The 27,915-nt window shown below is 52.4% G+C and overlaps 1 protein-coding gene across 1 annotated transcript; it reads left to right on the plus strand.

The window, feature by feature from the left end:
* Nucleotides 1–1,196: 1,196 nt before the first annotated feature.
* Nucleotides 1,197–25,955, plus strand: PPL (periplakin). Its single transcript, XM_009697994.1, is given in 23 exon segments — nucleotides 1,197–1,306; nucleotides 8,841–8,940; nucleotides 9,510–9,664; nucleotides 10,192–10,312; nucleotides 11,246–11,371; nucleotides 11,653–11,694; nucleotides 11,823–11,962; nucleotides 11,964–11,979; nucleotides 12,636–12,743; nucleotides 13,278–13,373; nucleotides 14,409–14,531; nucleotides 15,456–15,602; nucleotides 16,438–16,589; nucleotides 17,106–17,203; nucleotides 17,500–17,657; nucleotides 18,551–18,729; nucleotides 18,831–18,969; nucleotides 19,791–19,984; nucleotides 20,353–20,503; nucleotides 20,804–20,887; nucleotides 21,878–21,994; nucleotides 22,673–22,765; nucleotides 23,271–25,955. Coding segments are annotated over 23 exon segments (5,334 nt in total).
* The last annotated feature ends 1,960 nt before the right edge of the window (nucleotides 25,956–27,915 follow it).

Here is a 27,915-nt window from a genome sequence, read left to right on the forward strand (position 1 = left end):
AAAAAAAAAAAAAAAAAAAAGTCTGGCTGTCCGCAGCCTTCATCCACTTGCTCCATCAGGATCAAGTGTTCATTCGGTCATCTGTGCCATAGCTGTTTCTGCTGGGGTGGGGACGCATTTCAGTTGTACTGGTCATAAAAAACCAGAGCAGCGTGTTGAATACACCCCATGAAAGATAACTGTTAAAAGGGAAAAAACATAAAAATTCCTCCCTCCAGAAGGCTCAGCCCCGCTCTGGGCTGCGCAATGCATTGCCACAGGAGCTGGGCTGGAAGGCGGGCGGCCCCCACCCCTGCCTGCACAGGGCAGGTGGCACAGGGAACATTTTTCCAAGGAGGTGGATGTTCGGATCAATTCAGAAGCATGTCCTGCATTTCCCAGAGGAGCTGCAGGGTCTCTGGAGCACGCGGAGCAGGACAGCCAGTGCAGATTCAAGCCCATGGCTTGTTTGTCCCTCTCCATCCCTCTCCAGAGGCACCTGCCCTGGCCAGTGGGCTCAGAGCAGCCACCCACACTCCTCTCCCAAAGGCCAGAGCACACTCTGCTGCCAGCTCCTGCCCTGGGGATGGCTGGCAGGAGGAGACAGGGATGGCACTGAGCCCTCCGAGGCTCAGCACACGCCTCCCTGATGGCCCCAGCCCCAGCATTGCCACGGTCGAAGGATGGTGTAAATACCCGGTTGCATTTCTAGTCTTTGGGGGTGTTAGTGGAAGGCTTGAAAATGAGATCTACCACAGCTGGGTTGATAGCTCAGGACTCTGAACAGCATCAGGATGCTGGGAGGCAGGAGGAGACTGTGATCCCCACCCTGGGGCTGAAGCCTGGGGTCCCCACTGCCGCACTCTGAGCCCAGCCAGCGCCACGTATCCCGTGCGCACATCATCCGACGGCGGATGGGGCTGAGGAAGACAATCTTCCCTCCGCCGCCCTGCCTGCGAGCCCAGCTGGCTCTGGGCAGGTGCCAAAGCACCTCTGAAGGCTGCAGGCCAGGCTGAAATCTTTATTTTTCTGGCTGAGGAAGCAGCTCAGGGCTGTGGCCTTGGGCCACCCTCCCTCCCTGCACCCCAGCTGTCCACGCACACCTCGGGGAGGGCTGTGCTCATTAGTCCAAATTTGTTAATTCCTGTGTTGGAGTTTACAAACATCTGTGAATCCAGGGAACACTCCCACTGTGTGGAAACAGCCCCACCATCAAGATGGAGAAGCCAGTGCCAGACCGGTTAAACAACTCGCTGGAGAAGGACTGTGAAGAAAGCGAGGAGTTCCTGCCGCCCCGTCCCCTGCTCCAGGCGCTGCCAGGCTCCCAGTCGGCTCCTGCCCAGTTTTGCTGCTGGAAAAACAGAGCAACGCTGCTAAAATCAACCAACCGCCCCTGCCGTAAACAGGGACGGAGATTTCGACACCATACGCAGCCTGGCCTCATCCTGTGCTTCGGCAAGGCTGCGCAGCCAGGTTGCAGAGGCTGCCCCTCAAACAAGGGCTTAGTGCCATGGTGCCACCGGCGACTGAGCTTTCAAAGCACAGCGGGGACAGGGCAATAACCAAGCACCGGTTTGGCAAGTGTGTGAGGGCACTGGAATGTTTCCTGCAAGCAATGAGGAGTCGGGACCAGGAGCTCAGCTGATTTAGTTAGGGGTTGCCCAGGATGCGCTGTCCTACAGCAGGTCATAGCCTGATGAGGAGCTGCTGTGAGTCTTGGTGGCTTCTTCAGCCTTGGAACGAGCCCTTCCCGTGATGGGAGCATCTCAATGAGCAGCACTGGAGAGTCAAGACCTCTGTGAGTCTGTGCAGCTCAAGCCAGGGGCTGTGATCTGCCTGTGAACACCACCCTTTGTCCCCCTGGATGCAGACAGCCGCCCTTCCACAACCCCAAATTGGCCCTTCAGCTTCCCATCCAAAGCACCTCAAAGCATTTGGGCTTCGACCAGCTCCCCTACCTCCCCCCGAACTGCCCACAGCCTGCCCAGGACCCAAGGAGTGAAAGGTTGGGGTGGGCACAGACAGGTTTCCCCACTCCAGCCCTGCTGCCGTGCCAGCGATGCAGGTCCCCGCAGGAGCCAAACCCCTCTCCGAACAAGGAAGGAGCTATTTGCAGCAACCGCCTCTGCGTCTTGAGGCCGGCTGGCCCCACACTCACAAGTGAGACTGCTTTGAAGCTCTGATAGGGCAACAGCAGGGAAAGAACAGGAGTGACATTAAATCCTGCAAAGCCATGATGGTTTGAAGACGACTTGGTACTGGATCCTTTTCAGTCCTTGGCAACACCACGTGAGTCTTGGAGTGTGCTGGCCATGCGCTGTGCCACGGCTTGGCTGGAAGAAAACCACGGCAATGCTCTGTGCCAAGCACCCTGGTCCGCATCCCCCTCCATCCACCTCCTAATGCCACTCACAGCACCAGGGGTTACTTCACCCCCAGTGATGCTCCTCAACAGCTTGCTGTGGTTTTGTTTTTCTGATGCACAAATTAGCAGGACCAGGGTCCAAGTCTCTCCTTGGGAATATCTGCTGCAGCTCTGGCCTGGGCTTATGGTCCCCAGCCTCAGTAGCCACCCACATCTGACCCTGGGCATGGCAGTAGGTGTGCGGGCATCTCCCTACCTTGTCTGGGGAACGGGGATGATGATGATGACATTTCTTTTGTCTCATGGACTTGGTTGCTTTATGCTCTTCTTGCTCCCCCCATCCCAGTAGCATAAGGCCCTGGGGATTCAGCTGGGACTGGCCATGGCTACTGTATTGTTAGCATGTCATATATATACGTATATGTGCCCTAGAAGGAAAGGCAGAAGCCTTGAATAGGGACATAGTATGGGAGAAAACCACCACCCTCCTGCCCCATTATCTTCACCGAACGCTTCCCACACTTAGAAAACAGAGTGTTGATTTCTCTCTTGGAAAGTCCAGGCTTGGGAGGTTGAAAACACAGACTGCCTTGAGAAGTCGCTGCTGAAACTCACCCCTCCACCAGCAGGAAAAATGTTCATCCTTGGGGTCCCCGGTGAGTGCATCCATCCAGGAGGGCTCCCAGCCCTGGAGACCCACAATGGTGTCAGGAGACCCAGTCCTCATCTAAAAGGGGGTGCAGGCAGCTGGAGCAGAAGCGGGAAGGGCTCTGCCTGCAGGGCTGGCACCCATTTCTAAGGCTGTTTGGTAGGGCTGGAGTCAGCACGAAGGACCAGACAGCAGGTGAGTCAGGGGAGCTGCTCTGTATTTACAGCACAGCAAGCCTCGCCTTCACCTGGCCTATTTCTGCTTTAATTTCCATGCACAATACAATCATATATCACCGTTACTACAAGGGAAGATAAATATAATTGAAACAAGCTGGACTAAGCCCAGCAACCCTGCTGTCCAGCTACGCCCTAACATGGGTAGCTTGACGGCACACTGCTCTGGAGTTTTGGGCCAGATCTTAATCTCTCCGAAACGTAAATTACAGTAGCCGTAGCCCAGCCCCTGTGCCCTCTGCTCTGCCGCAGTTTCACTCCAGTGTTGTTATAAGCAGCGCAAGGGAACATCATGCAGTGGTAGCTGCGGCTCGGGGCACTTCAAGGGCATTTATAGTTCTGTGTTGTGGCCTTCTGGAGGATTTGTGTAGTTTTAAGTCCTTCCTAAAGTCCGGTCTCCAGCAGCAGTGCTCACATGGGTATGTTTTTTTATGAAATCTGTATAAATGGGAATTAAATGCGGATGGAATTGAGACCAGCAGTAGGTGGTCACTGCCTGATGCACCGTCTGTGCATCCCAGTAGCGGGATGCAGTAGGCAGGACCAGGACCTGTGCTCAGACCCCACCCTCAGCCAACTTGCTTGTCCCTGGCTGAGCAGTCCCACCTGCAGAGAAGGTTTCCTAGCAGGAGAGCAGGGGCACAGCCAGCATCGCTGCGCGCGGGGAAGGAGCGGGACAGAGCCCTTCCCATTAACCCTCCCAGCAAGTACCTGATTCACAGGACAAGCTCCCAGCAGGAGCCTTCTGAGGGACCGCTGTCAGCTGGAACAGTCAAAATTCCAGGAGTATCTATTTGAACATCCTCACTTGGGGGGATTGGTGGAATAGCCTCTTTGTTTGGGGGGAAAAGGAAACGGAGAAAGCAAAGAGATTTCCCACCACCTGCTAGCAAGTGCAAAGCCAGGGTGCAAACCCAGAGATGCTGGCCTCGGGGAAGTTTGCTCCAAAAAGTGTTCTTATCAGTGAGGGTGCAACCTAATGGGAAGAGAGGAAAAAAATATAGGAACAGAGAAAAAAAGTCCAGTTTTTAGCAGCAAAGTTTCCATACCAATATAATTACCATCCTATTTGTCTGTTGAGAACCTCTCTTCAAAAAACCAAACTAAACCAAAACCCCCACACAACCAAAACCCTAAGAAAAACCCAAGCCCCTCTGAAACAAAGCATCACCTGAGGTCAGAATTGTGGTACATGGAGGAAGCGATGTTTGCCACAGAGCAGCTGCCTCCTCCCAGCTCCCCAGCTGGGAGAAACCTGAAAAAAAACCCTCCTGTTCCTTACGGGAATAACGTTGGGTCCTTCACACCAGCCTGGTGATGCTATGGCTGCTCAAGGCAGCATTGAAAAGAAATAACGCTTCTGCCGAGGGCAGCTTTTCATGAGTGATATAATCTTTTCCTTTCTGATCAGAAAATGTTACAGTTCTCCAGAAATGGCAAAGCCAGTTTTTCCAGGCTTTTTTTTTTTTCCTCATCTTTCCAACAAAGACTTATCTATTTTAGCAGAAAAGCTTCGCATTTCCCTTCCCTCTGCCAGAGCCTTGTAAGGGCCATGCCCTGGGCACCTTTGCTCCTGCCTCCGCTCAGTCTCACATGCACTGCTCTTCCCACCTGGGCTGTGGCCAAATCCTGCCCTTCTCCCTCCCCAGCTCTGCTCCATGCTCCCAGCCATCCCCTCCTGTCTGTTTTTTGGCCCCCGCAGCCTTTTGCCAGTGGAGCCAGCAGCTCCACTCCAAAGCCCAGATGCACCCGTGGCGCTTCCCAGCAGCTTCCCGAAAGAGCAGTCTCCTGCAAATCCCATCCACACACCTTTTCCAGGCTGGCCAAGGATTCCTCACCGCTTCACCCATCACCTTGTGCTGCTCTCAGCAGATGAAGGGCCTGGGGAAGCCGACATCCTCTATCCCTCCTCTATCCCCTGGCACCGAGATTTTGGCTAGGCTTCAGTTTTCCCCAGCCAATCCCTCTGGCACCCTGTTTGACATCCACACAGATGCAGGGACCGCGCTCGTCCCCATGGTTTATTCGCAAGGACTCAGCTATGTGGGGGACAGGCAGATTATTAATAGAGCTGATGTTCTCCTACCAGTAATGTCCAAGTTGGTTAAGCAGTAGAAAAGTGGTAAGTGTGCAGAAATAAACACAGAAATAAACGCAGAAGTGTATTTATTTCTGCACACTTGTTATTTCTGCATTTCAAGCAGCAGTGGGGGTGAGCTGGAGCACAAACCAACCTCCCCTCCCACGCCGTGTTCAGCACAGGGGGTGCAGAGGAGCAGCTCCCCCGATGCTGCAGCAGGTGTTTTATGATCCAGCCTCCTGTGGGAGGTTTTTATTTGATTTCCCTGTACCAAAACCTCAGCTGGTGACAGTCACCAGCTCCACCGGTGACTCTCACGTAAACTGCAGAGGTGGAGAGAGCAAACAGCTCTTCTTGCATGCGTCAGGAAAGTCAAGGCTGAGCAGCAGAGCCATGCCCACATTATAATCGAGCATGTCCTTGCTTGCTCCGAGCAAGCTCTGCGTTTTCTTTTCTCTGGTCACCCAGATACTGCACATCGACACAGTACTTTCTGGATTACTGGGTAAACCATCCTCTCCGACACAGGGAAACCTGCTTGGTTACCACCTGGCAGGGTGCAGGCAGCCCTGGCTCAGCAGCAGGGTGATTAGAACTCATGGCTCAGACCTGGGGGAAGAGTGGGGAGAAGGGGACAAGGGGCGCATCCTCACCCAGACATGTCATCCCCATCCCAAACTGGCCTGGCAAAGCCGGTACCTGAGTAAGAGGGTCGGGTGCCGGAAACTGCTGAGTGCAACACCTGAGATCAGTTTTGCTGATGCAAAGCAAGCATAAAGGCTGGGCAGAGCTCGGGAAGCTGTGGCTGAAATGCAGCATTGCCATGGATCCCAAATGGTCCCCAGCTTAATTTTATTTCCTCCATAAAATTTAGCAGCTTCAGTCAAAACCAGAACCAGAAAAGCCTCAGACCTCTTGCTTTTTGGGATGGTTTTTCCATCCATACTACAGATCTACTGAAACCCTGAAGATTCATCCTTGGGCTTGCTAAAAAACATCGAGACCAAGGTAGAGGAGACAAGCCAACAAGGCCTGCCAGCTCTTCCTGAGCCCCACTCAATGCCGGTTCAGCTCCCGGCTATTGCAGCAAAGCATCCCAAGCTCCCATCTGGGTAATCATCAGCCTCTCCCACCCTCGAAGCTCAGGTGGCCTCCAGTGAGAGATGAGGAAGGCTCCTTGGTGGTTGCAGGTTCTCTCAGGATGCAGGAGATGCCAGCTCTGCGCAACCATCACCTGAGGAAACAAACACGTGCAGCACATTTAGTTGCCCAGCTTCAAACAACTTTCTCTCCACTGACTTCATCTGATGTTTTCCCTGTTTTACATGAGAGGACATAGATTAGAAGAAACCTGTGCCTCATCTCCTGGTGCAACCCTGCACCCTCCAGCTGTGATTATTGAACAGAAAATGAGACTCATCCTTTCAATTATTGCAGCCAGCTGCATGACTCACAACGACCCCTTCGTTTGCTCCTCTGCTCAGAAATGCCCACTCAGTTCATTTCTGCTGATGTCAGAGGGCCCGTAAATTACAGCAATCTCTCCGCTCCTCAGGAGGTGCCAGGCAGCAGCAGCAGCAGACACAAACCACCAACGGTGCCAAGTACTGTCCTGATGACGCAGCTTCTATAAAAAGAAAAAATCAGTGTAAATCCTGCCCACGCCAGAACTTCCCACGGAAGCGCGAACTTTTGTGGATCTGTCAGATGCCACGAGGCTCCTGCAGCCTGGGGCAGGGTTTGAGGTAGGGACGAACAAGCCCAGAGCTGGGTTTTGTTTCGTTCTGCTGCACTGAAAGTGATAACACCATGGCAGGCAGGAACACGTCCTGAAGCTCAGCACCAGTGCCAGGAGGGAGGCTGACCAAGCTTTTTCCCCTCAGTGCCCACACTGGGAAGGCAGCAAGCTGAGACATCCCTGATGAAGAGTGCATGCAGTCCCTAAGGTGCACAAGAGTGATGTGGCCACATACTGCTTTTACCTGCTAGTAGTTGAGCACTGGTACACATCCAGGGAAGCCAGGGCAAAGCACTGGAAGAGGACTGCCTTGGTCAACAAGCCACGTCCACTCTCAGCTTTGGCCCACCACGCTGTGGAAGACAGGAGGACATGCCTCTTGCTGTCCTGGAGAAGCTGATATGGTCAACCCCTGCCCCCATGAAGGGCATAGGTGCTGCAGGACCCCTTGGAGCTGGGCTGACGAAGCTGCTGGATGAGGCTGTCCATCTGGGGATGCAGAAGCCCTCCACACCATGAGCAAGCACGGCTGGGATGCTGGTGCTCCACCAGACAGCTCTGCTCACTCCAGCCTGCCCCGCTGCCCTTCAGCCTTTGCAAGAGACACACAACTCATCTACCAGCAGCTATAACAGCAATTAACACTTCCAAGTGCCATATAAAGATTAATTCCACCACCACATAACAAGGTCATTAAGGTTCATTATCCCCACTCTATAGGTAGCTGGGATTGGAGTGAGCCAACCCTTGGCTTAAGCCCACATGGCAAAGCAGTGGAGCTGGGACAGGAGCCCTAGCCTTGCCACCAGCCTCGGCTCTATGAACCCTCCAGCTGCAGGGGCTGTTGGGGAGCACACTCTGCTTTCTGCCTCTGGTCTGCAGAGGTCTGGAGAGCTGCGGGCATCGCCTGGCACACGGTCCTCTGGAGCTGGCCCTGGCATGCTGCAACCTCTCCTTGCAGCCAAAGTGACAGCAAGAAAATGAAATGTTTAAAATAACCTCAGCAATGCAAAAGCTGTGTCACGGGTTGTTCTGACTCTGCTCTAGCTCAGCCGTCCCTGCAGTCGGGCTGTGAATATTTGGGCTGGCCCTGCCCCTTGCCAGCCCAGTTGAAAACAGAGAGGCTTGGATCAGTGTCACCCTGGGAGCAAAAAACACTGCCTAGCAAGAGACAAAGCACTGAAAGGCAGATGCAATGTGTGCTGTCCCATCTCTTTATTTGGTTTAAATTGTGAATAACTCCTTGCAGAGCAAGGAAGCCCTGACCATGGCATGGAAGGGCTCCAAGGCAGGGCTGTGCCCCAGCGTGGGGTGCACATAGGGCTGCAGGCAGGGGCTCCCCCCGGGGAATGGGCAACAACCTGCATGCAACAGCCTCAAATGGGCCATCTCCCCTGCATGCCTGGGGTCCAGGTCCTCTCAGCTGCTCAGGCTCCTCCACCTCCACGCAGGACGCCCCTCTCTCCCTGTCCTCTACAAACAACTCTTTTCTTCCTTGCTCCGAAGACAAGGGAGGCCCAGGCTCGCCTACGGCATCGCTCCCCTTTCCACCGTGCGGGAGACACTACATCCCCATCCGCCAACCCCGTCCTGGCAGAGCAGCCGAGTATTTTGGAAAATATTAGAAAGGCAGCAGTGAGTCACACACAGCTGGAGGGCCTGGCAGGCTCAGCTGGCCCCCGGCCACTCCCTGGGGTCACGGCAACCTGAGGGCAATGCTGGCAGCAGCTTAGGGCTGTGGCTGTGTTTGTGGGGTGACGAGTCCCCCTCTTTCTCCTCCTCTTTCTCCCCAGTATCTCCAGCAAAGAGCTGACTGAGCTCATAGAGCGACTGCAGAAAAATGCTGACCAGGTGGAGAAAAACATCGTGGAGACCGACTCCCGAATGCAAAATGTAAGCAAGCCGTGTCCTCACGCACACGGGCTCCTCTGAGCAGCTCTGTCCCCCTGCCACAGCCCTTCCTCTTTCGCTGCAGCCTCATCTCCTCTCCTATGGCATGTGTGCATGGCTGCCCTGCCCTGCAGCGGGCACCTGGGCCACGATGATCTGTCATGGAAGGATGCATGGGTTCCCCCAGCTCATGGGAAGAAGGTGGGAGGGTGTAACAGGGAAGGGGCCCCCCAAATTCTTCCCTACCCAGGGCTGGGTAGCACTGTGCAGAGTGGGGATGTGCATCCCTGGACATGCAGCCCAGCAGGCAGCTAGGATAGAGGAGAAGAGGCCTGAACCATCCTCCTCTTCCCAAAGAGTACAATGCACCCTGAGGTCACACAGCCCCCGAGCCACAGCCCTTCCTTGGAGCTGACATAGGCGAGGGGAAAGCAAAATACATCACTGGGAGGACAGGAGATGGCAGAGCTCCTGCCCATCTCTGGTGCCCAGGGACAGCATGGTGGGATGACCTCTTGGATGCCATTTATTTTCCCCTCGTGACCCTTTCTCCCCACTCTCTGCCTGCCCAGGACTTGCACAAGATCAAGGCATGCCAGCTAGCGCAGTACAAGGACCTGACTGCTCAGAAACTCACCGAGTCCGACAAGCTGCTCTATGTGCTGGATGGGGATGCAGCGATTGCCCGGCACATGAAGCACCCCCAGGGTGACATGATCACAGAAGAGTGAGTACGGTGGGGGAGACCTGTCCCCAGAGCCTTGTGGGGTGGGAAGATACTTCTTCAGGGGCTCTGCTCAGCTCCTCCCTGCAGCTGGGGGTCACCATGGGCTCCTCTGCATCCCAATTGGCATTAACATGCATCACCCACAGCCATCCTTAGGCACGTGTAGAGTGAGAACGGGTACACGTCTGCTGATGGCAGCTCTGCACAAAGCATGGCGGGGTGGTATCTGCCCGCTGGGCAGGCAGACCATGCTCTCCCCCAGCACCAGCCTGCCCTGAGCTGGTGGATGTGCTGAGCAGCCTTTGGCAGAGGACGGGTGCACAGGAACCTTTGCCCTCTCCCTCCCCAGCTGATTGCACAACGTGGCTGCTGCCAGCCCGCCTGGCAGAGCTTGGCTCTCTGAGGTCCCCTAAGGACAGTCCCCCCTTCTCCATGGAGGCCTGGAAGAGGATCACCTACAGCTACTGATGCTAATGCTGGCCCATGCCTGCACCCTGCATCCCACCCTGATCTTTCCCTTCCCACAGCATCCGGCAGCTGAAGGAGCGAGTGGCAAACTTGCGCATGAAACATGACCAGATCTACAACTTCCCCCTGCAGCATATTGAGCCCCAGGTCAACTGGTCAACAGTGATCGAGGAGAAACAGGTACCAAGGGGACCATGAGTGCCACTGCCTGGCCAGTAGCACCAACACTGGACCTTGTGCATCTCTCCATGGGGAAAGATGCTCTTGGAAACCACCTCGACAGCTTTATACTGGGAACAGCAAACAGCATGGGAAGGAGGTGGGGTGCTGGGTGGCAGGGGAGGGTGCAGAGGTGATGGGACAAGGCCAGCTCCTCTGGCACCAGGAACTGGTGCTCAAAGTGGCACCGCTGGCAGCGGCTGGCCTAAGAAAGGAAAAGCTCCAGAGGATCAGGGGGCCACAGGGGACTGTGCCAGCCTGGCCTTTAGGGGATGGGCTCGTAGGCTCAGCCTACCATTGACCTCCTGGGTGAGCTTGGGTAAACCTCTGCCCTTCTCCATCCAAGGATGGAGACTGCACTCCCTCTCTGGGCAACGTTCTCCAACACCCCACTGTCCTAAGAGTGGAAAAGCTTCTCCTTATACACAGTCTGCGCTTCCTCCATTTCAATTTATGCCTGTCATCTCTCATCTTTCTACCACACACCACCTTGCAGAGCCTGGCTCCATTTTCTTGACAACCTTATAAGAAGGATCCTGTCAGGTCCCCCCAAAGCCTTCTCCTCCCCAGGCTGAACAAGCCTCAGCCTCTCCTCTTGGATCTTTGCCTTAGCATCCCCAGTCACTACCTGCTTTGGGCTCTATTCTGTAGCCCTTATTTTTTATTTTATCCTACTCCCTACACCAGAAAAGGGTTAAAATCCCCAAACTGGCTTTCCTATGGCCACCCTCCAGCACAGCTGATTTCACCCATGTGCTCCCAGACGCCTGCACACTGCCATCACTGGAGCCCATCCAAGCCCAGCTCCACGGCCACCTCCAAGAGGATTTTCCTAGGTCTTAAGCCGCTGCACCCCGTTCCCCCATCACTAACCCCAACTCCTGTGTGCCGCAGGACGCGTTAAGCAGCAAGGGCTTCGGGACCGACTTGCCACTGGTCAACAGCCAAGTAGAAGAGCACAACATCTTCCACAATGAGGTGATGGCCATCGGCCCACACATCGCCAAGGAAGGCAACAAGGTTAGTTCTCCTGCCCCTCTCCCTGCTGCTCTGCAGGGTCGGCCCTGTCCTGAGCTGCTGATGGATGGTGGGATGCCCTCACCTTCAAGCTGCTACAGCCCCAAGCAGGTTGGGTGGGCAGCCAGATCCACACCTAACCTCAGAGCTCAGCGTCGTCCGCCAACTCTAGCTTTACAATGAGGCAAATCCTATAAACCCCACATCATCATCAAGCCCCCACCAGACCACCACTCTCCAAAGAAACACTCCTAAGTCTTGCCTTGCTGCTTCTCTGTTACCAGGAATACACGAGTGATTTCCAAGCCAAATACCAGAAGCTGCTGGTAAGAGACCTCTGGGATCCCAGGGGCAGAGCCCTTTTGCAGGGGTCCCTTGCCGAGGTGGCCAGGCACCCCAAGGGGACCCATGGAGAGGAGCTTTGGGCTGAGCTCTCCCCTCTGACCCTTCCTAGGCCGGCTCCCAGCAGCGGCAGCAGGATCTGAACTCCCTGCAGGACTACATGCAGCGCTGCACCAACAAGCTCTACTGGCTGGATCAGCAGGCGAAGGACAGGACCCATTATGACTGGAGTGACCACAACCTGGACTACCCCAAAAAAACAGTACGAGGTCCGTGTGTGCCCGCAGCCTGGCCCCGCGCTGGCTGGGTGCTTTGCAGCAAGGGAGGTGGGCACAGAACCAGGGGAGGGGGATGGGGGCGGGATGGGGGCAGGAAACGTCCCTTCCCCCATGCCTCAGTTTCCCCCACTCCCTCATGAAGTGCTTTGAGATGTATAGATAGCATATGGATAGTAAGGATAATCCTTACCTCCTGCCAAAGATAATGCAATGAGGAAGCTTGACAGCTTCCTCATTCTCCTCTCCCTTATCTCAGCATTCACTTGGCAAGAGTCACATCTTTAGCAACATCTGCAAGGGACCCTTCCCCCATGCCTCAGTTTCCCCCACTCCCTCATGAAGTGCTTTGAGATGTATAGATAGCATATGGATAGTAAGGATAATCCTTACCTCCTGCCAAAGATAATGCAATGAGGAAGCTTGACAGCTTCCTCATTCTCCTCTCCCTTATCTCAGCATTCACTTGGCAAGAGTCACATCTTTAGCAACATCTGCAAGGGAAGGAAAAGCAAAAGCTGCAGCAAGGGAGCATCACACTTTCTGTCTTGTGGAGCTGTTCAGGCCCTTTCAGAGTAGCTCAGTCACAGGATGCAGCCAGGGTCCCCTCTCTTTCCGTGGGGATCAGTATCTCGCCTCTCTCCATCTAGAACTTCATCCACCGGAAGCTGGAGGAGAAGGAGGAGGCCATCAACAAGCTGCACGCAGATGGAGATCAGCTGCTCGCCCAGAATCACCCTGGGAAGAACGCCATCGAGGTGAGCATCAGGGATAAGTTCCAGCTTACCCACCCACCCCGGAGCTTGGGGGACTCACCCAGCCCTTCTCCAGCGTGGGACCTGGTGCCAACGTGACTCTTGACATTAATTCCCGGGATGCCAAGACGGAAAACATCTCCTTCACCTGCAAGTGTGTAAACAGCATCAGAGGAGCCAAGATAAATCTGAGGAGCTCTTCCCATCTTTCTCATTCCTGTGGCAATTACCCTGTGCCTGCCTACAAAGGATAAATTATGGTGGCAAGTTCCACCTTTGATGGGAAGATAGACATAAGGCCGCGGGATTTGCCACCACCTTCCACCTGGCCCCACGCTCCCATCAGAGCATCCCAGCTTTGAACTAGCTCTCCAGTATTCCCATGCCAGCTCTGACCTGAGAGCATCTGGGTGGCTTCAGAGGCAGCCAAGGAGCTGTTTGCTCAAGATGGAAACTGGTACTTTCTGGTGGGCAGCTCAGGCTCACCCCTGCTGTAGGGCGTCCTGCTAATGTCCACCTCCCACCCCTGTGTTGCAGGCTCACATCGAAGCAGTGCACGCCGACTGGAAGGAGTACCTCAACCTGCTGATCTGTGAAGAGAGCCACCTGAAGTTCATGGAGGACTTCCACAAGGTGCCAGATCCCTGGGGGCAGCGAGTTACTGCTGTTTGCTCTGCACAGCCTGGATAGTAGGTGCTTTGCAGGAGATCCCAGAATACAAACTCCTGCTGCTCTGGAAACAGGGTAGAAGAGATTGAATCTACGAGGCTTTTAAGGTTAGGAGAACCACCTTGAGCTGATATAACACAAGTCATAATTGCTCAAGCACCAAAGGTCAGTAATTGCTTGGCCAAAGAATGACTTGCAGAAAGCACCCACTCCAATGCTGAGGCTCAAGAGCCACATTCCGGCATCGGCATCCTTGTCTGCAGGACAACAGAGGTATCTCGCAGAGGTACCTCACCCCGAAAACAAGGCACAGGGGAGACCTTGCACACTCCACTTGAAAGCGGAACAGGTCCGAGTGGGGAAATTACACCTGCAGAAAGCAGAGCTGGCCCCCCAGGGAGCCCTGCGCAAGGGCTCAGCACCCCAGCTGAGCTAGGCAGACAGATGTCTGCTGGATAAATTGCGTCCAACAGCCAGGGAGGCTCTGCAGGGGAGCAGGTCCGGCTGGATTCCTCTCCCACAGCCTGGGCGTGTTGACAACAATGCGATGAGTCTGTTGCCAAAGCTGAACCATGGTGCCCAGCCCAGGCAGTGTATTTTGTAGGTATCTGCCAGAATAACTGCCCCAGGAGGCAGCTTGTGTGTGGCAGGGCTTGGCTCTGCCTTCTCCTTGGCACTGGCAGTGGAGACACCATGCACCGTTGTGATGCTGTCCAAAAGAAACAAAAGTGAGGGCAGGGAAAAGTGGGATTTAACAACTCTGCAGGAAAAGACCATGCAATAAGCTGCCCCTGGTTGTCTTTCCCCTAGCACTGCTGTCCTGAGCATGGGAAACAGCGATTCCTTGCCTTTCTCCATGTACTTCTGGGTGTCCAGGTGCCCATCGCAGCTCCTGGTGACTGTCCCTGCTCTAGGCAGTGCGAGGACCAGAGTGCTGGGGTAGGTCTGCTCCATGTTTCAGCACGACCCTCTCTCACAAGAGACTTTGCCTTTCTGCAGTTTCAGAAAGACACGAAGGATGCCCAGGAGCTCTTGAAGAAGGTGGATACAGACCTGGACCAAAAATTCAGCCCAGAGTTCAAGGACAGATATCAGCTTGAGTCTCTCCTCCGGGAGCTGGATGTGAGTATTGGTGCAGGCAGGACCGCAGGGGAGGCAGCAGCAGGAGCCAGCATCCCTACGGGACCAATGGAGGGACATCCCTGCCAGTGCAGGCATCTAGCCCAGCTTTCTCCATGGCAAGTAGCAGGACCACGCTGCTGCCTCCCTTTGCTCAGCCTTCACCCGACCGACTCTTCCTTCCCCTCGAGCTAGAGATTGCCTCTCCCATAGCAACGTAATTGCTCACTGGGCTGTTTTTTATTTATTCTTTCATTGAGTTGGCGCTCACTAAGGGTGGGAGCATAATTAGACCTGCTGCCAGAGGAGGCTGTAGAACTTGCTGTGCTGCTGAGAGCCAGCAAGCAAGCTGGCTTGGGAAGGGCTGTGCAGGGCTGAGCCGCTGGCCCAGCCCAAGCTCAAGCCCAAACCCAAGCATGCTGCAGCAGGCCTAGATGATGCACGTGTCCAGGGACAGCTGATTGCTCTTCCCAAGAGCCATCCCTCTCCTCCCGCATGCTCCATCCCACTCAACATTACAGGATACTCACTTGCATAGCTAGAAATAGAGCCTTTTCACAGGGCTCTAATTAGAGCCAATAGCTGGGAACAGGGCTATCCATCAATGTGCAGCCACGCAGATGGGGACCATGCAACAGGGAATGCTTGTCACTGCCTGGTGGCTAATTCCAACTCATGGCAACTCACGGGCACAGCCCCAGTCCTCAGCCTGGCTGCAAAAGTAGGCAGGAGAGTGCAGGAGCACTCAGTGTAGAAACACAACAGCTGCAGAGCAGGACCCAGGAGCCATTTTCACTAGCATAAGCAAAAGAGAAGACACAGTCTCTGTCCCAGCAGCATTGATATGAGCTCTCCCCGAGCTGGGAGAGCCTAGGAGCTTGTTCCTCCCACATTTCCCTACTAGTTTTGGTCATTACCCTGTGCTAGGACCAGGAGAAGGCCTTGGACAAGTACGAAGCAGTGGTGAAGTCCCTGCAGGAGCGCAGCCAGCACATCCTGCCCCTGCGGTACCGCCGCGAGATGCCGCTCCAGCCCATCCCCGTGGAGGCTCTCTGCGAGTACGAAGGCGAGCAGGTAACATCTCCCTCATCCCATGAACAATGCAGAGGTGCTGCTGGGGACTGTCTCCATGGGGGGCACTGGGATGGAAGATGCACCTGGGGAAGGAGCAATTTTTGCCAGTGCCCAAGCAGCAATGTCTCCCACAGCAGGGACAAGGTGAAGGTCATGCTCACCCCAGTGGGAAAGCAGGTTTTGCAGCCCAGGAGGAGCAGTGCAGGAGGGGTCTGGGGGAAACATAGCCTCCATCCGCCCTGCAGACAGCATGCCTATCACACACCCTTCAGGAGGTTGCAACAGCCCAGCTCTGTCACATTCCCACGCTCCCTGCGCTGGGACAGTGAAGATGTCTGGGCATGTTTCTGATCAGAGAAACTCAGCCCACGGTCACCGGCACAGTCCCTGCATGCCCGCCATCCCAGTACCAGTCTTTGCAGGACTGAGTAGTTGACCAAAGGGATGGGACAGCAAAGCCGGCAGACACCACAGGAGCCTGGAAAGGAGTGAGCAGCTCTGGCTGACTCAGCTGCCTGCCTCTCTGAAAAGGAAAGCCACAGCACAGTCTTGGAAACACCTTCTCATCTCTGCCCTATTGGGAATTTGCTTGCTGTGGCTGTTGCAAGAGGAGGCACAGCTTCATACCTGGAGGCTCAGGGGAGGGAGGAGCAGGCACATGAGTGAGTTTTTGGCAAGTGGCAGACACTTGGAGAAGCAAATGGGTGCCGAGAGAAGGGATTGGGGTTTATGCCAGTTCTGCCTCCCTGCAAGCATGGCTCCCCAGGGCTGCCAGCGTGGAGAAGGGCGGGTGGTGTTTCCTGACCTGCTGCTGTGACCGGTTCCTGTCCCCCAGGGCCAGATAAGCCGAGGAGCCCAATACACCCTGCAGAAGAACAGCGGAGACATTTGGGAAGTGGCAGACAGCTCAGGAGACAAGATCAGCGCCCCGGGGGTCTGCTTCATGATCCCCCCACCTGATGTGGAAGCAATAGCGCTGGCAGACCAGTACGTTACCCCCAGCCTGCCCTGCCAGGCCCTCCTGCTGCCCCGGCAGCCTTTGCCCTCACCTTCAGCAGCCCCAGGCCATGCCACTCGCAGCAAAGCCATGCCTGCTTGAAGCCTCAGGCTTCCTCCAGGAGGGATTCCTGCACCCTCCTGCTTGCACACAAGATCCCACCTGGCAAAGGGGGGACAGTTCAGAGCCATTCAGGTCCCCCCCTCCTCTGGGGGACCATTACAGCGGGGGGAGCTGCCCATCCCTCTCTCAGCAGGCAGGTACCTGCCCTTGCTGCCTTTCCCCTGCTCTCACCCCTCTGGTGAAGACACTGCTCTATCCCTTTGCCAACATAGGGTGAAGGTGCCTCTCCCCCACTTGCTTTGCGGCTGCCTGGATGGACCAGGTCCTGCAAGCCCCTCCAGAGCTGCACCTCATTCCTGGAGCAGTGCCGGGATGGGTGATGGGGTGATGGAGGGGCTGAGGGCCTGACTCTGACCTCGTCCCCACACTGTCCTGTTTTGCAGAATTGCTGATCACTACGTGACCGTGAAGGAGAAGACTGCCAACTGCAAGAACATCCTCCAGCAGCGCTACGACGGGCTGAAGGCGGACAGCATCGGAGGTGCGGCTCTGGAAGGGCAGCTTGGGGCTTGCCCCTGCCCAGGCACAAAAAGGCTGCTGTAGCCTTGAACTTAGGTGGTGGCCCATCTTATGGGGGATGTCACCTAGAGCTTCACATCTCCTAAGGGTCCTGGGGACAACAGTGTTGGGATGCACGCAGGGGCAGAGCAGCCAGGCTGCGGTTGCAGCAGGCAAGTCTCAGGGAGTGGAGGGGATGTGAGTTTTGCACTCACCAGTGGGCTTGAGCCTAGAATCCACTTCCAACCAGCTTTAACCTGGTCTCCCCTCATTATCCAGATGCTGCATCAGTTCGGGGACGCCAGCTTCTGGCAGGCCTGGAGAAAGTGAACAGCGACTTGGACAAGCAGGAGAAAGCAATAACAGCAAACCTCCGTCCACCGCTGGAGCAGAGTCGGGCTGTGCAGGACAGCACTGAGCGCTCCAAGGACCTGAAGGTACGGGGCTGTGGAAGCAGACAGATGGTGCTGTACAGGGACTGTGCTGCCACGGGTTCTCCAGGGTGGTCCTCAGTATGCTGCAAGTGCTCCCTGAGCCCAAGAGCATGCAAGGATGGAGTGATGCTCACAGCTGGCTGCTTCTTCCAGTGGAGATGGGGAGCTGCTGTTTATGCAGCCTCAGAAGCCAAAAAACCTTTGCCTTGCTCCTGGCCCAGCTTGGTCACAGAAAGGGTGAACGGGAAAAAGGTGATGGCTGCAGAGTGTGGGCTGTGAAGAAGACAGGGAAGCCCTCAAGTTTTGATCCTGCCCATATTCTGAGCACAGCAGAGACATTAACTTTGCCACCGCCATCACCTGCTCAGAAAGGAGCAGGAAAACACTTATGGTCCAGGGCACCGTTTCTCCTTGCGGACCTGCTCTGCTAGGCTCCGGTGCTGGTAGCATCCTGCTCCTTTCCTTCAGACCCCTAATTAAGCCAGGCTCCAGTTTAGGAGGAAGTTCAGGTCCTAGTTACATCACCTGCCGAGGGCTGTGTCAAAATCCAAGTGCCACCAGAAGTGAAAGCAAATTGCTCCAACTGTCTGCAGTGCTTTGATGTCCAGGAAAGAATTCATCCGTCAAGCTGCAGGGCCCAACAGCCAGATGAGTCCAGCACGTTTCTGACAGAGCTAGAGCTGGTGAGAAACCACTCCCCAGCCAGAGTTTCCTTGCTAAGGGCTAGCTAGCCTGCTCCAGAAGAGATACAAGTCAACAGAAAATATCCTTTTGTCCCTGCCAAACACAAGCTCTCAGCCCTGACCTCCCTTCTCACACTGGACAGCCAAGGGTCAGCTTCCTTATAGCCACAAGGCCGTAGTTCAGTTCCTACAAAGGCTTTATTCCTACTGCAGAACATCACCAATGAGGTCCGTCGCATTGAACCTGAGAAAACAAGGAAGATCCAGGAGAGCAAGGTCTTCATCGAATCAGTGCCGAACACTGGCAGCGCTACCTTGGTAAAGAACAAGGTGGAGAATACCAACAAGAAGTACGACCGTGTGGTCCAGCTGCTCAGCGCTGCCCAAGAAAAGTAAGTCATGGGTTGTCACGGCTTGAGCCCGGCATAACGTAGGATCCTGCAGGAGACAGGTGCAGGCGTGCTTAAACACCTTTCCTCTTGTGTCCATACAGAGTTGAGGTGGCCACGCACCTCGAGAGGAGCCTCCAACAAGGCCGAGACCTGCTGTCTACCTACGAGAACAAACTGGTCATAGATGACACGGTACCAGAGGATTTGCAGGTGCTAGACCGTAAGAAAGAAGAGCTGCTGGTGAGTGTTTTCTTCAGCCAGTTTTCTACCTTACTGACATGTTCCACATACAAAACCATTTTCCAAAAGCTGGGGTAATTGCTGCTTAGCTCACAAGCTTGAATCAGTTGGTAAAGGGATGGCCTCTCCCAGCTACAAATGAGACCTCATGTTAACTGCAGCGATCCCCACCTACTTTAAATCCAGACTGTTCCCATCCCCAAACCAGAAGTCAAATGCTAGTTGAATATTTGTGATTTGATAAAGGGACTAATGGAGAAGTGAAGGATAAAATGGCCTGGGAAAAGCAACACAGAGGCCTAATTCTGGAAGAGATGGACCTAGCAAGGCTTTGAGAACAGCTATCGCTAGGAAAAGCTACCAACCAAAATTGGCAATTCTTCTGCTATAGAAAGGCCAAGAACTGGCTAGGCCAGAATTTTCTGTCCTTTTTCAGCTCTTCCATCAAGTCCCCAAGTTCAGACTAGCACGCAAAAGCTTTCACAGCTCCTTCTGGAGTTGTTGCACTGGCAGGAAGAGAGTTTAAGGCTTGCATCAGGAGCACCAAATATTTTGCACATAGTATGCTTGCTCTTAAAGGTTAACAGGTGGAGAAGGGAGCAAGAGCTAGCTTTTCTCCTCATCAGGTTTACCAGATGGCTCTGCTTACAATGTAAGCCTCTAACTTGCTTTTGTCTACAACTCATAGCACTACTGCAGCTCAGCAGTTCCTTAGCATCCTCTGCAGCTCCAGTGCGGTTGCTGGAGTTGATGGGGAACTGTGACAAACACCTGGTACGTATGCAATCCCAGAGAATATCTCTCTCCTGCCTTTTCCACAGGCCATGGGCACCGAGCTCCAGTCCAAAAGGTTCCTGCTCAACGAAGCAGAGCAGAACTTGCTAAGGGCAAAGACATGCTCCAACACCCTGGCCAGCAAGTTCCAGGAGCACTGCCCTGACATTGAACGGCAAGAAGCCGAGCTCTACAAACTCAACCAGCGCTTCAACAACCTCAGCAAGCAAATTGACCACAAGTAAGACTCTAGGACGGGATCTAGCTAGGACTGGACTAACCAGGAGAGCCAGGATATTTACAGTGGAGTTGGAACCACACTGAACCTGGAAGAGGCGTAACACCATCATGGAAATGGGGAGCTGCAGAAGGGCTTCTGGGGAGGTCTAAGGACGAAGAGAGAGGATCCTGGCATGCACTGGCTGGGTAGATCTGGGCAACCTTTAGGATTAAGTGCTCTTGCAACAGAGATGGGGACTTTGGCAAGAGAACAACTCTGCCTCAAATCTGTGTCTCTAGGGAGCAGGGGAAGCAGGGAGGGGTTATGAGGTGTTTGCAGAAGACACAAGAGATGTGATAGTACTGAAGCTGAGCTGATTTCCCCTACAGAACACAGACCCTGCAGAAAGCAAAAAGCGCCTATTCCAACTACCGCACCAACTATGACAAAGTCAACCAGTTCTTGTGCAACATACCTAACTACGAGCCGCAGGAGACTGACAACATCCAGCAAGTGGAAATGAAGCTGAAGAACCAAGCGGTAATTCTTTGAGAGCACCCTGGACTCCACAGGGAGAGGAGAATGAACAACACTAAAAGATAAGGAATAGAACTTAGATAGCTCCTGAACATGAAACAGAAAAATATAAATACTTATTAGCTTTATTTATTTTTATGCTATAAGGTCCCACTGTCCTGCCTGTGCCTTGTTTACACATAGCAGGGCAGCTTGAGAAGGTTGTAATTTTCAGCGTTGTAATTTTAATGGCAACCCTCAAAAACGCTGAATGATGCATTTGGATTTTGTATTCCCTTTGACATATATCTCTGTGTATGCCAGGTGCTCCTCAGTGACATTGCAAGCAAGGAACAGGAGGTGCAGAAGGTCACCACCACAGCTCAGCAATACCAGCAGGCAGTGAAGGTAAGGACTGCAATTCTGCCTGTGAGAGAACTAACATAGAAACATGGAATGGTTTGGGTTGGAAGGGACCTTTAGAGGTCATCTAGTGCAATAAGCAGGGACATCTTCAACTCGATCAGGTTGCTCACAGCCCCATCCACCCTGACCTTGAACATTTCCAGGGATGGGGCATCTACCGTCTCTCTGGGCAGCCTGTGCCAGTGGTTCACCACCCTCAGTGTAAAAAATTTCTTCCTTGTATCTAGTCTGAATCTACCCTCTTTTAGGTTAAAGGCATTACCTCTTGTCCTGTCACAACAGCCCCTGCTAAAAAGTCCCTCCCCATCTTTCTCATAAGCCCCCTTTAGGTACTGGAAGGCTGCTCAAAGGTCTCCCCAGAGCCTTCTCTTCTCCAGGCTGAACAACCCCAACTCTCTCAGCCTGTCCTCATAGGAGAGGTGCTCCAGCCCTCGGATCATTTTTGTGGCCTCCTCTGGACTCGCTCCAATAGGTCCATGTCTCTCCTGTACTGAGGACCCCACAGCTGGATGTAGTACTTCAGGGGGGTCTCATCAGAGTGGAGTAGAGGGGCAGAATCACCTACATCCTACAAGGAGCCACCTAAAGAAAGCCTAGTGCCCTTGCTCAGTCAACTGATGTCCTAAAACCAAGTTGCATCTACTCTAACATTGACATCATGTGGCCATTAGCATGGCAACTGGCTCAGATTTATTGTCTGTGAAAATACAGTTTCCACTCCAAGCCCAGCATCAGTAAGGTAACTGAAAAGTCAGCGCATGCCTGCAGCTCTGCTGTTATGGTCACAGGGCAGTACCCAACTTGGAACCAGCTGGTAGGTCCTGCCAACAGTGCCCTGGGTCCCACCAACCTCAGCAAGTCACCTAAAACACAGGTCAAGGGAAGAAGTCATTAAAGCCAGGATTTAGGTGGGACCTGTGCATGAAGGGGACCCAGTAATCGCACTTTCCTCCTGGCAACTTCCTTCCACAGGACTATGAGTTGGAAGCCGAAAAGCTACGGTCCATCCTCGACCTAGAGAACGGCCGGAACGGGTATACGAGCAAGAAGCCCAGGCTTCAGTCTCCAGCCGTGAAAGTGAAAGAGGAGGTAAATAAGGGGTAGCTTACAGCAGCTAAAGCAGATGACAGCTGATGGTACCAATGGGGAGTTTGCAGTTATATTTACTGTCAGCAGTGACCTTGGTCCCATAGGGGACTGCAGGGGAGGGCAGAGAATCAGGGGGAAAAGGGAGTTTTCATCATTCTTAACCCATCAGGTTTTTTGGGCTGGGCTGGCAAGAATGAGAGAAGGAAAATGCTGGATTTAGCACTTTCTGAAAGGGGAAAGGGAGGGAGAAAAGCCAAAAACCTGAAAGCTTTTCCCCTCTCCAGACTTTCAAACAAAGCAAGATTTCACCACCAAAGACTGCACACTAGACAGAAATACAACGAGAGCAGGCCATAAGCTACTTATTTATGTAGGATCTGTCTGCTGCTTGCCTCAAACTCATCCTGCCGATCAAGGCAGGCAAAAGTGTCCACCCAGTTCTTCCTCAGCTGCATCTCTTTTTGCATATCTTGAGTAGGAAACGTACAATATCACCATGAGTGTGTGTGTACATGACAATCACTCCTCCTCTCCCAAAGCTTGACAGATCACCACTGTAGAAGGTTTTTAGAAGAGCACCCAGGGTTACTTCTTTAGGGCCTGTTGTTTCTATTCAGCAAGTCTTGACCAAGCAACCCTGGGCCTGCCACCTCTTCTCAACGCATTTTTGTTCTTTAGGAAGCTGTTCTGGCAGCCAAGTTCACCGAAGTAAATGCTGTGAACAAACAGAGGCTGCAGAATCTGGAGTTTGCTCAGAGCCTCCTGCGGCAGGTAAGCGATCACAAGCAGCAATGTGATACTGCAAGGACAGTCGTGTAAATAATATAAACGTGTGCCTTTACTATTACAACTTGAACTGGAAACAAATCTAGCTAGTGTTTCATGCCCCCAAAATCATTAAATCAGCAGACACTTCAATCAGATAGACAACCCCTCTGTGTTTCCCAGCCCCACCTCCCACTCACCCTAGGAAGCAGCACATCATTTTTAACGCTTCTTTTGCCAAACCCATGCCAGAATTAGCGTCCCTCATGGCTAAAAGCTTTGTTCCGACAGCAACAGGCATCACAGAAAGCATTTCTTAGGCTGGGAATCCACAGAACAGTTCAACAGCAGCCTGTTTGCAAATACCCCCTGTTCGGCGTTTGCAATAAGTAACCTCCAATAACCAAGCTCAACTTTCTCCTGTCATTTTGTCGCAGGAGGCATTAAAAATAAGCACCAAAAGTGTGATTATTTGGGGTTTTTTGACTACACGTTCTTTTTTCAACAACAGCAACCAGAGGTTCAAGTGACGCAAGATTTTGTCCAGACCAAAAAATCCGTAAGGCCCGCGGAAGAAGTCTGGAAGTTGAAGAAAGAGCTTGAGGATGAGACTCAGCGTCGGCAACAGCTAGAAGCAGAGATCAAAGCCATTCAGAACAACATTGTCCACCTGCAAAACCAGAAGCCCCAAGAAACTGTTGTTAAGAAAGAACTGCTGAAGAAAGTGCCTGACCCTCAGCTGGAGGAGAGCTTCCACAAACTGCAACAAAACCTAGCAGAAGAGCAGCGCAAGAACCAGCTGCTCCAGGATGAGCTGGAGGCTCTTAAAATCAGGCTGCGTGTTTTGGAGCACGAGAAGAGGGAAGGAGGGCAGGAGTATATAGTGAAAGAGGTGCTGCGTATTGAACAAGATAAGGCTCAAGCCAATGAAATCCTGAGGCTCAAAGAAGAATTGGAAGAGCTCAGGAGGCAGGAAGGAACCAGAGAGAACGAAGTCATCCTTTTACGCCAACAAATTGCTGTGCTGTCCAGCGAGAAGAACAAAGAGCAGGAGAAGGTAACAGAGAAGGAGGTGCTGAAGCTGCAGAACGATCCCCAGCTGGAGATGGAATTCCGGATCTTGCAAGAGAACAAGCAGAGGGAGAGTGCCCTTCGGCAGAAGCACGAGGAAGAGCTCAGCTTCCTCCAGGACAAGCTCAAACGTCTTGAGAAGGAACGGGCCATTGCCGAGGGCAAAATTACCGTGAAGGAGGTGCTGAAGGTGGAGAAAGACTTGGCCATTGAGAGAGAGGTGAATGAGCTCCGACGCCAGTACGAAGATGAGAAGTCCAAGGGTCGTTCCAACGAGCGGGAAAAGGCTGAGCTGCTCAGGAAGATCCAGCTCCTGGAGGAAGAGAACGCCAAGGTGGTTGTCCAGGAGAAAGTGCGTGAGATCGTGCGCCCAGATCCCAAGGCTGAAAATGAAGTTGCCAACCTTCGTCTGGAGCTGGTAGAGCAGGAGAGGAGATACCGAGGTGGTGATGAACAGCTGAAGAGCTGCCAGAATGAGTTGGCTGCTCTGAGGAACAGAGAGCCACTGGTAGAAGTCAAAGAAGTTATTAAGGAGGTCATTAAATACAAGAATGATCCAGAAACTGAAAAGGAGCTACAGCGACTCCGGGATGAAATCATAGAGAGGACAGGAGCAATTGAAAGAGCTGACCTTGAGATCTACCAGCTGAAACAAGAGATACAAGCTTTGAAAGATACCAAACCTCAAGTGCACACAAAGGAAATTGTTCAAGAAATTCTGCAGTTTCGGGAAGACCCCAAGACTAGAGAGGAGGTAGAGTCTCTGAGAGTGCAGCTGGCAGATGAACAGATGAAACACATTGACCTGGAGAGGGAACGGGTACTCCAAGAAGAGAAAGTAAGACAGAAGGAGGAAGAACTTTCCCAGGTGAAGGAGAAAGTGGTCCAACAGGAAGTAGTGAAGTACGAGCAAGACCCTGCTTTGAAAGCTGAAGTCAACTCCTTCTCTCAGAGCATTGAGAGCGAGCTGAAGCAAATTGATTGCCTCCGTGAAGAACTCCGCAAGCTGCAGAGGAGGCGGTCTGAGCTAGAGCATCAGCTAGAAGAACTTGAGAAAGAGAGACAGGCCCGCAGAGAGGCTGAACTGGAGGTGCAGAGGCTGAGGATTAGGTTGAATGAGTTGGAAGAACAGGAGAGGGAGACAACAGAACGAGTAACTGTGAAACAGAAAGTGATCCTTCAGCAAGATCCCCAGCAAGAGAAGGAGCACTCCCTCCTCAAGCTGGAGCTAGAAGAAGAGAAGCACCAGAGACAAGTCTTGCAAACTGAACTAGAAGCCCTGAGGAAGAAGCTCCTTTCTTTGGAGAGGATGGAAGTCAAAGAGAAAGTGGTCTTTTCAGAGAGTGTCCAAGTGGACAAAGGAGACACGGAGTACGAGATTCAAAAGCTGAAGAGCAATCTGGAGGAAGAAAGTAGGCATAAGAGGGAGCTAGATGCAGACATCAACCGCCTTGAAACCAGGCTGTCTGAGGTGGAATTCAACAACTCCAAGTCATCAAAAGAGCTAGACTTACTAAGGGAGGAAAACCACAAACTACACCTTGAGAAACAGAACCTGCTGATGGAAACAAGGAGACTGCAGTCAGAGATTGAACTCACAGCAACAGAGGCTCGGGATTTGAGAAACATGACCCACGTAGACAGTGGAATAAACCTGGAATCCAGATTCCAAGCTTTGGAAAGAGAGTTAGATGATCTGAAGCAGTTATCCAGAGAAAAAGATGCAGAGATAGAGCAACTCCAGAATCGCCTCAAGACAGTAGCTATCAAGAGGGAACAAAGAGAGAACCACCTGAGGCGCTCCATTGTGGTCATTGACCCCGATACAGGAAAAGAAATGTCTCCAGAGGAAGCTCATGTGCTTGGCCTCATTGAATGGAGCCTGTTCGTCAAACTGAAGAGTCAGGAATGTGACTGGGAGGAGATCTCAATAAAGGGTCCCAATGGGGAATCATCTGTGATCCTCGACAGGAAGTCTGGCAGAGAGTTCTCAATTGAGGATGCCTTGAAGAGTGGAAGGCTAACCATGGCTCAGTACAACAGTTACCTCAACAAGGAGATGTCGATCCAGGAGTTGGCAGTCTTGGTGTCCGGAAGTAATTACACAGCGCTCCCTCCATTTTAGAAACTTTTCTAAAGAGCAGCTAGTCAGAGCTGCACCACTTGTTAGACTATCAGATCACTGCAAATCCTTGCCCTCCTTTGTGTCTTCCAAAATGCTAGAGCCTCTGCCTCAGCCATGCTACAAAGCCACGCTCCTTGCTGTCATACACTGCAGAAAAAGCACCACCAGTAGTGGAAAACACATTTGTCACGACTACAGCAAAACCTTCTCCCCGCCTTCATCTCTACCCAATCACTCAACCTAACAAAATACAAGACAAAAAGCCTTAGGACAGCGAAGTACCTGAAATCCAAAGACTCAGTAGAACCTGCAGTTTCCTCAACATACACTCACATAGTCGCATAAAAAGCTGTATACAGCAGTCACTAGAGAGACTGAAGGTCAAGATGACTCCAAGGGTAGTAACCAGCAGGAGCTGGTTACGTCAGCTGCATGTTGGTAAGCTGGATAGTTTCATTGTGGACAACTAAGTAATGAGATCGTCCTCCCAGAAAACCAGCTCTGTAAAAACAAAGGTGTACTACACATCTCAGTTCAGTATCACCACATTAATACCTAAACACCATAATTTTGTTCACCTACGTGCCTATGCTGCTGGGGAAGGGTGAAGCAGATGTAATTTGATGGCATCAGACGTAGTTCCAGGAGGAGGATTCACATACCACAGAGGTCAACAAAAAGTACGTGAAGAGATGGCAGTATTGCGAAACACAAGAGGGTAGTGTAAAGCATGCAGCTGTAATCAAACGCAGAGTGCCTTCGAAACACAGTTAGCTTACCTCATGGTTAAAAGCCATTTGTGCTGGTATTTTACTGGATGGAGTTACATGCAGCTACATGTTTCATTTACTTGTGTAAGGGAATGGGAAATAGAGGGGAATTCTATTTATAGTACAGAATAAAAATGCAGTGGTTCCAATCAAAAGTTGGTTTTTCTTTATTAATGACAGCAGTCTCTTTGGCTTTACAAAAAGATGCCATGTCAGAGTCAAAGTTAAAAAAATAAGACTGTTCATTTTAGCTGTTGACTCTTTTCCAAAAGGGAGATTGCTGGAGCAGCATTAGAGCTGGGACTAATTAGCAGCATTAGATGGAAGTGAACTGCACTAACGAATGGGACTACAGCTGCAGGAAAACAGGGAATTACACTGGGATGGTACCAGGGACTCCCACATCTAGAGCACGTTCATTTTCTTTTTCCCAAATTTCAGCTAATACCTGAACCCCAGTAAACTCTGCAGTCAACAAAAGCAGCTGTAAGCACTCACTGCATATCCATCCTGGCTTTGGGGATTAACACCATTATTTTACCTTTGTGAAGGACCATGCAGGATCACGCCGTTGCTCCAGGGTCTGAATCCCCGTGTGTTCTTTCCAGCAGATGTCAACTTCAAGCATCAGCAGGAGCACACTGAATGAGAATATGTGATTCTACCAGAACAGCTAGAAACAGAGCTGTAATTTACTTACCATTTAAGAGACTAGTTAAAACAGTAAATAATTCATTACTCACTCAAGAAACAGATGATCAAGAGATGATCATCCAAGCTGAAACACAAATTCTTGAAAACAAAATCATGAAACTAGAGGTAAGGAGATGGAAAAAAGCATATTGGAAACTTTGAAACAATTTATTCACTTGTTCTGTACAAGATTAAGTTTTCATACCACCCCCACCATCTTCAGCAAGACAGTCCCAACACACACACACACAAAAGTAAACCACAGCCCTTACACCCAAAAGGAACTGCCATACTAAGTAAGTGCCATGGGAGCCTTGCCTCCCCACGCCATCACGAAAGCGTTGCAAGTTGCCTCGTCAAGGCAGAGATGCCAGACTCCTGGCTCCCCCTCAGCTGTTGGGTCTCTACATGGTTCTGCCTTGCTGCGACTCTGCTCCATACCATTCACTCATTCATTATAGCATGTAAAGAAAAAATATCCCACAGAACTTCCACCA

Source organism: Cariama cristata, unplaced genomic scaffold, assembly GCF_000690535.1.
Source record: "Cariama cristata isolate BGI_N322 unplaced genomic scaffold, ASM69053v1 scaffold36693, whole genome shotgun sequence".
In the NCBI taxonomy this organism is placed as follows: Eukaryota; Metazoa; Chordata; class Aves; order Cariamiformes; family Cariamidae; genus Cariama; species Cariama cristata.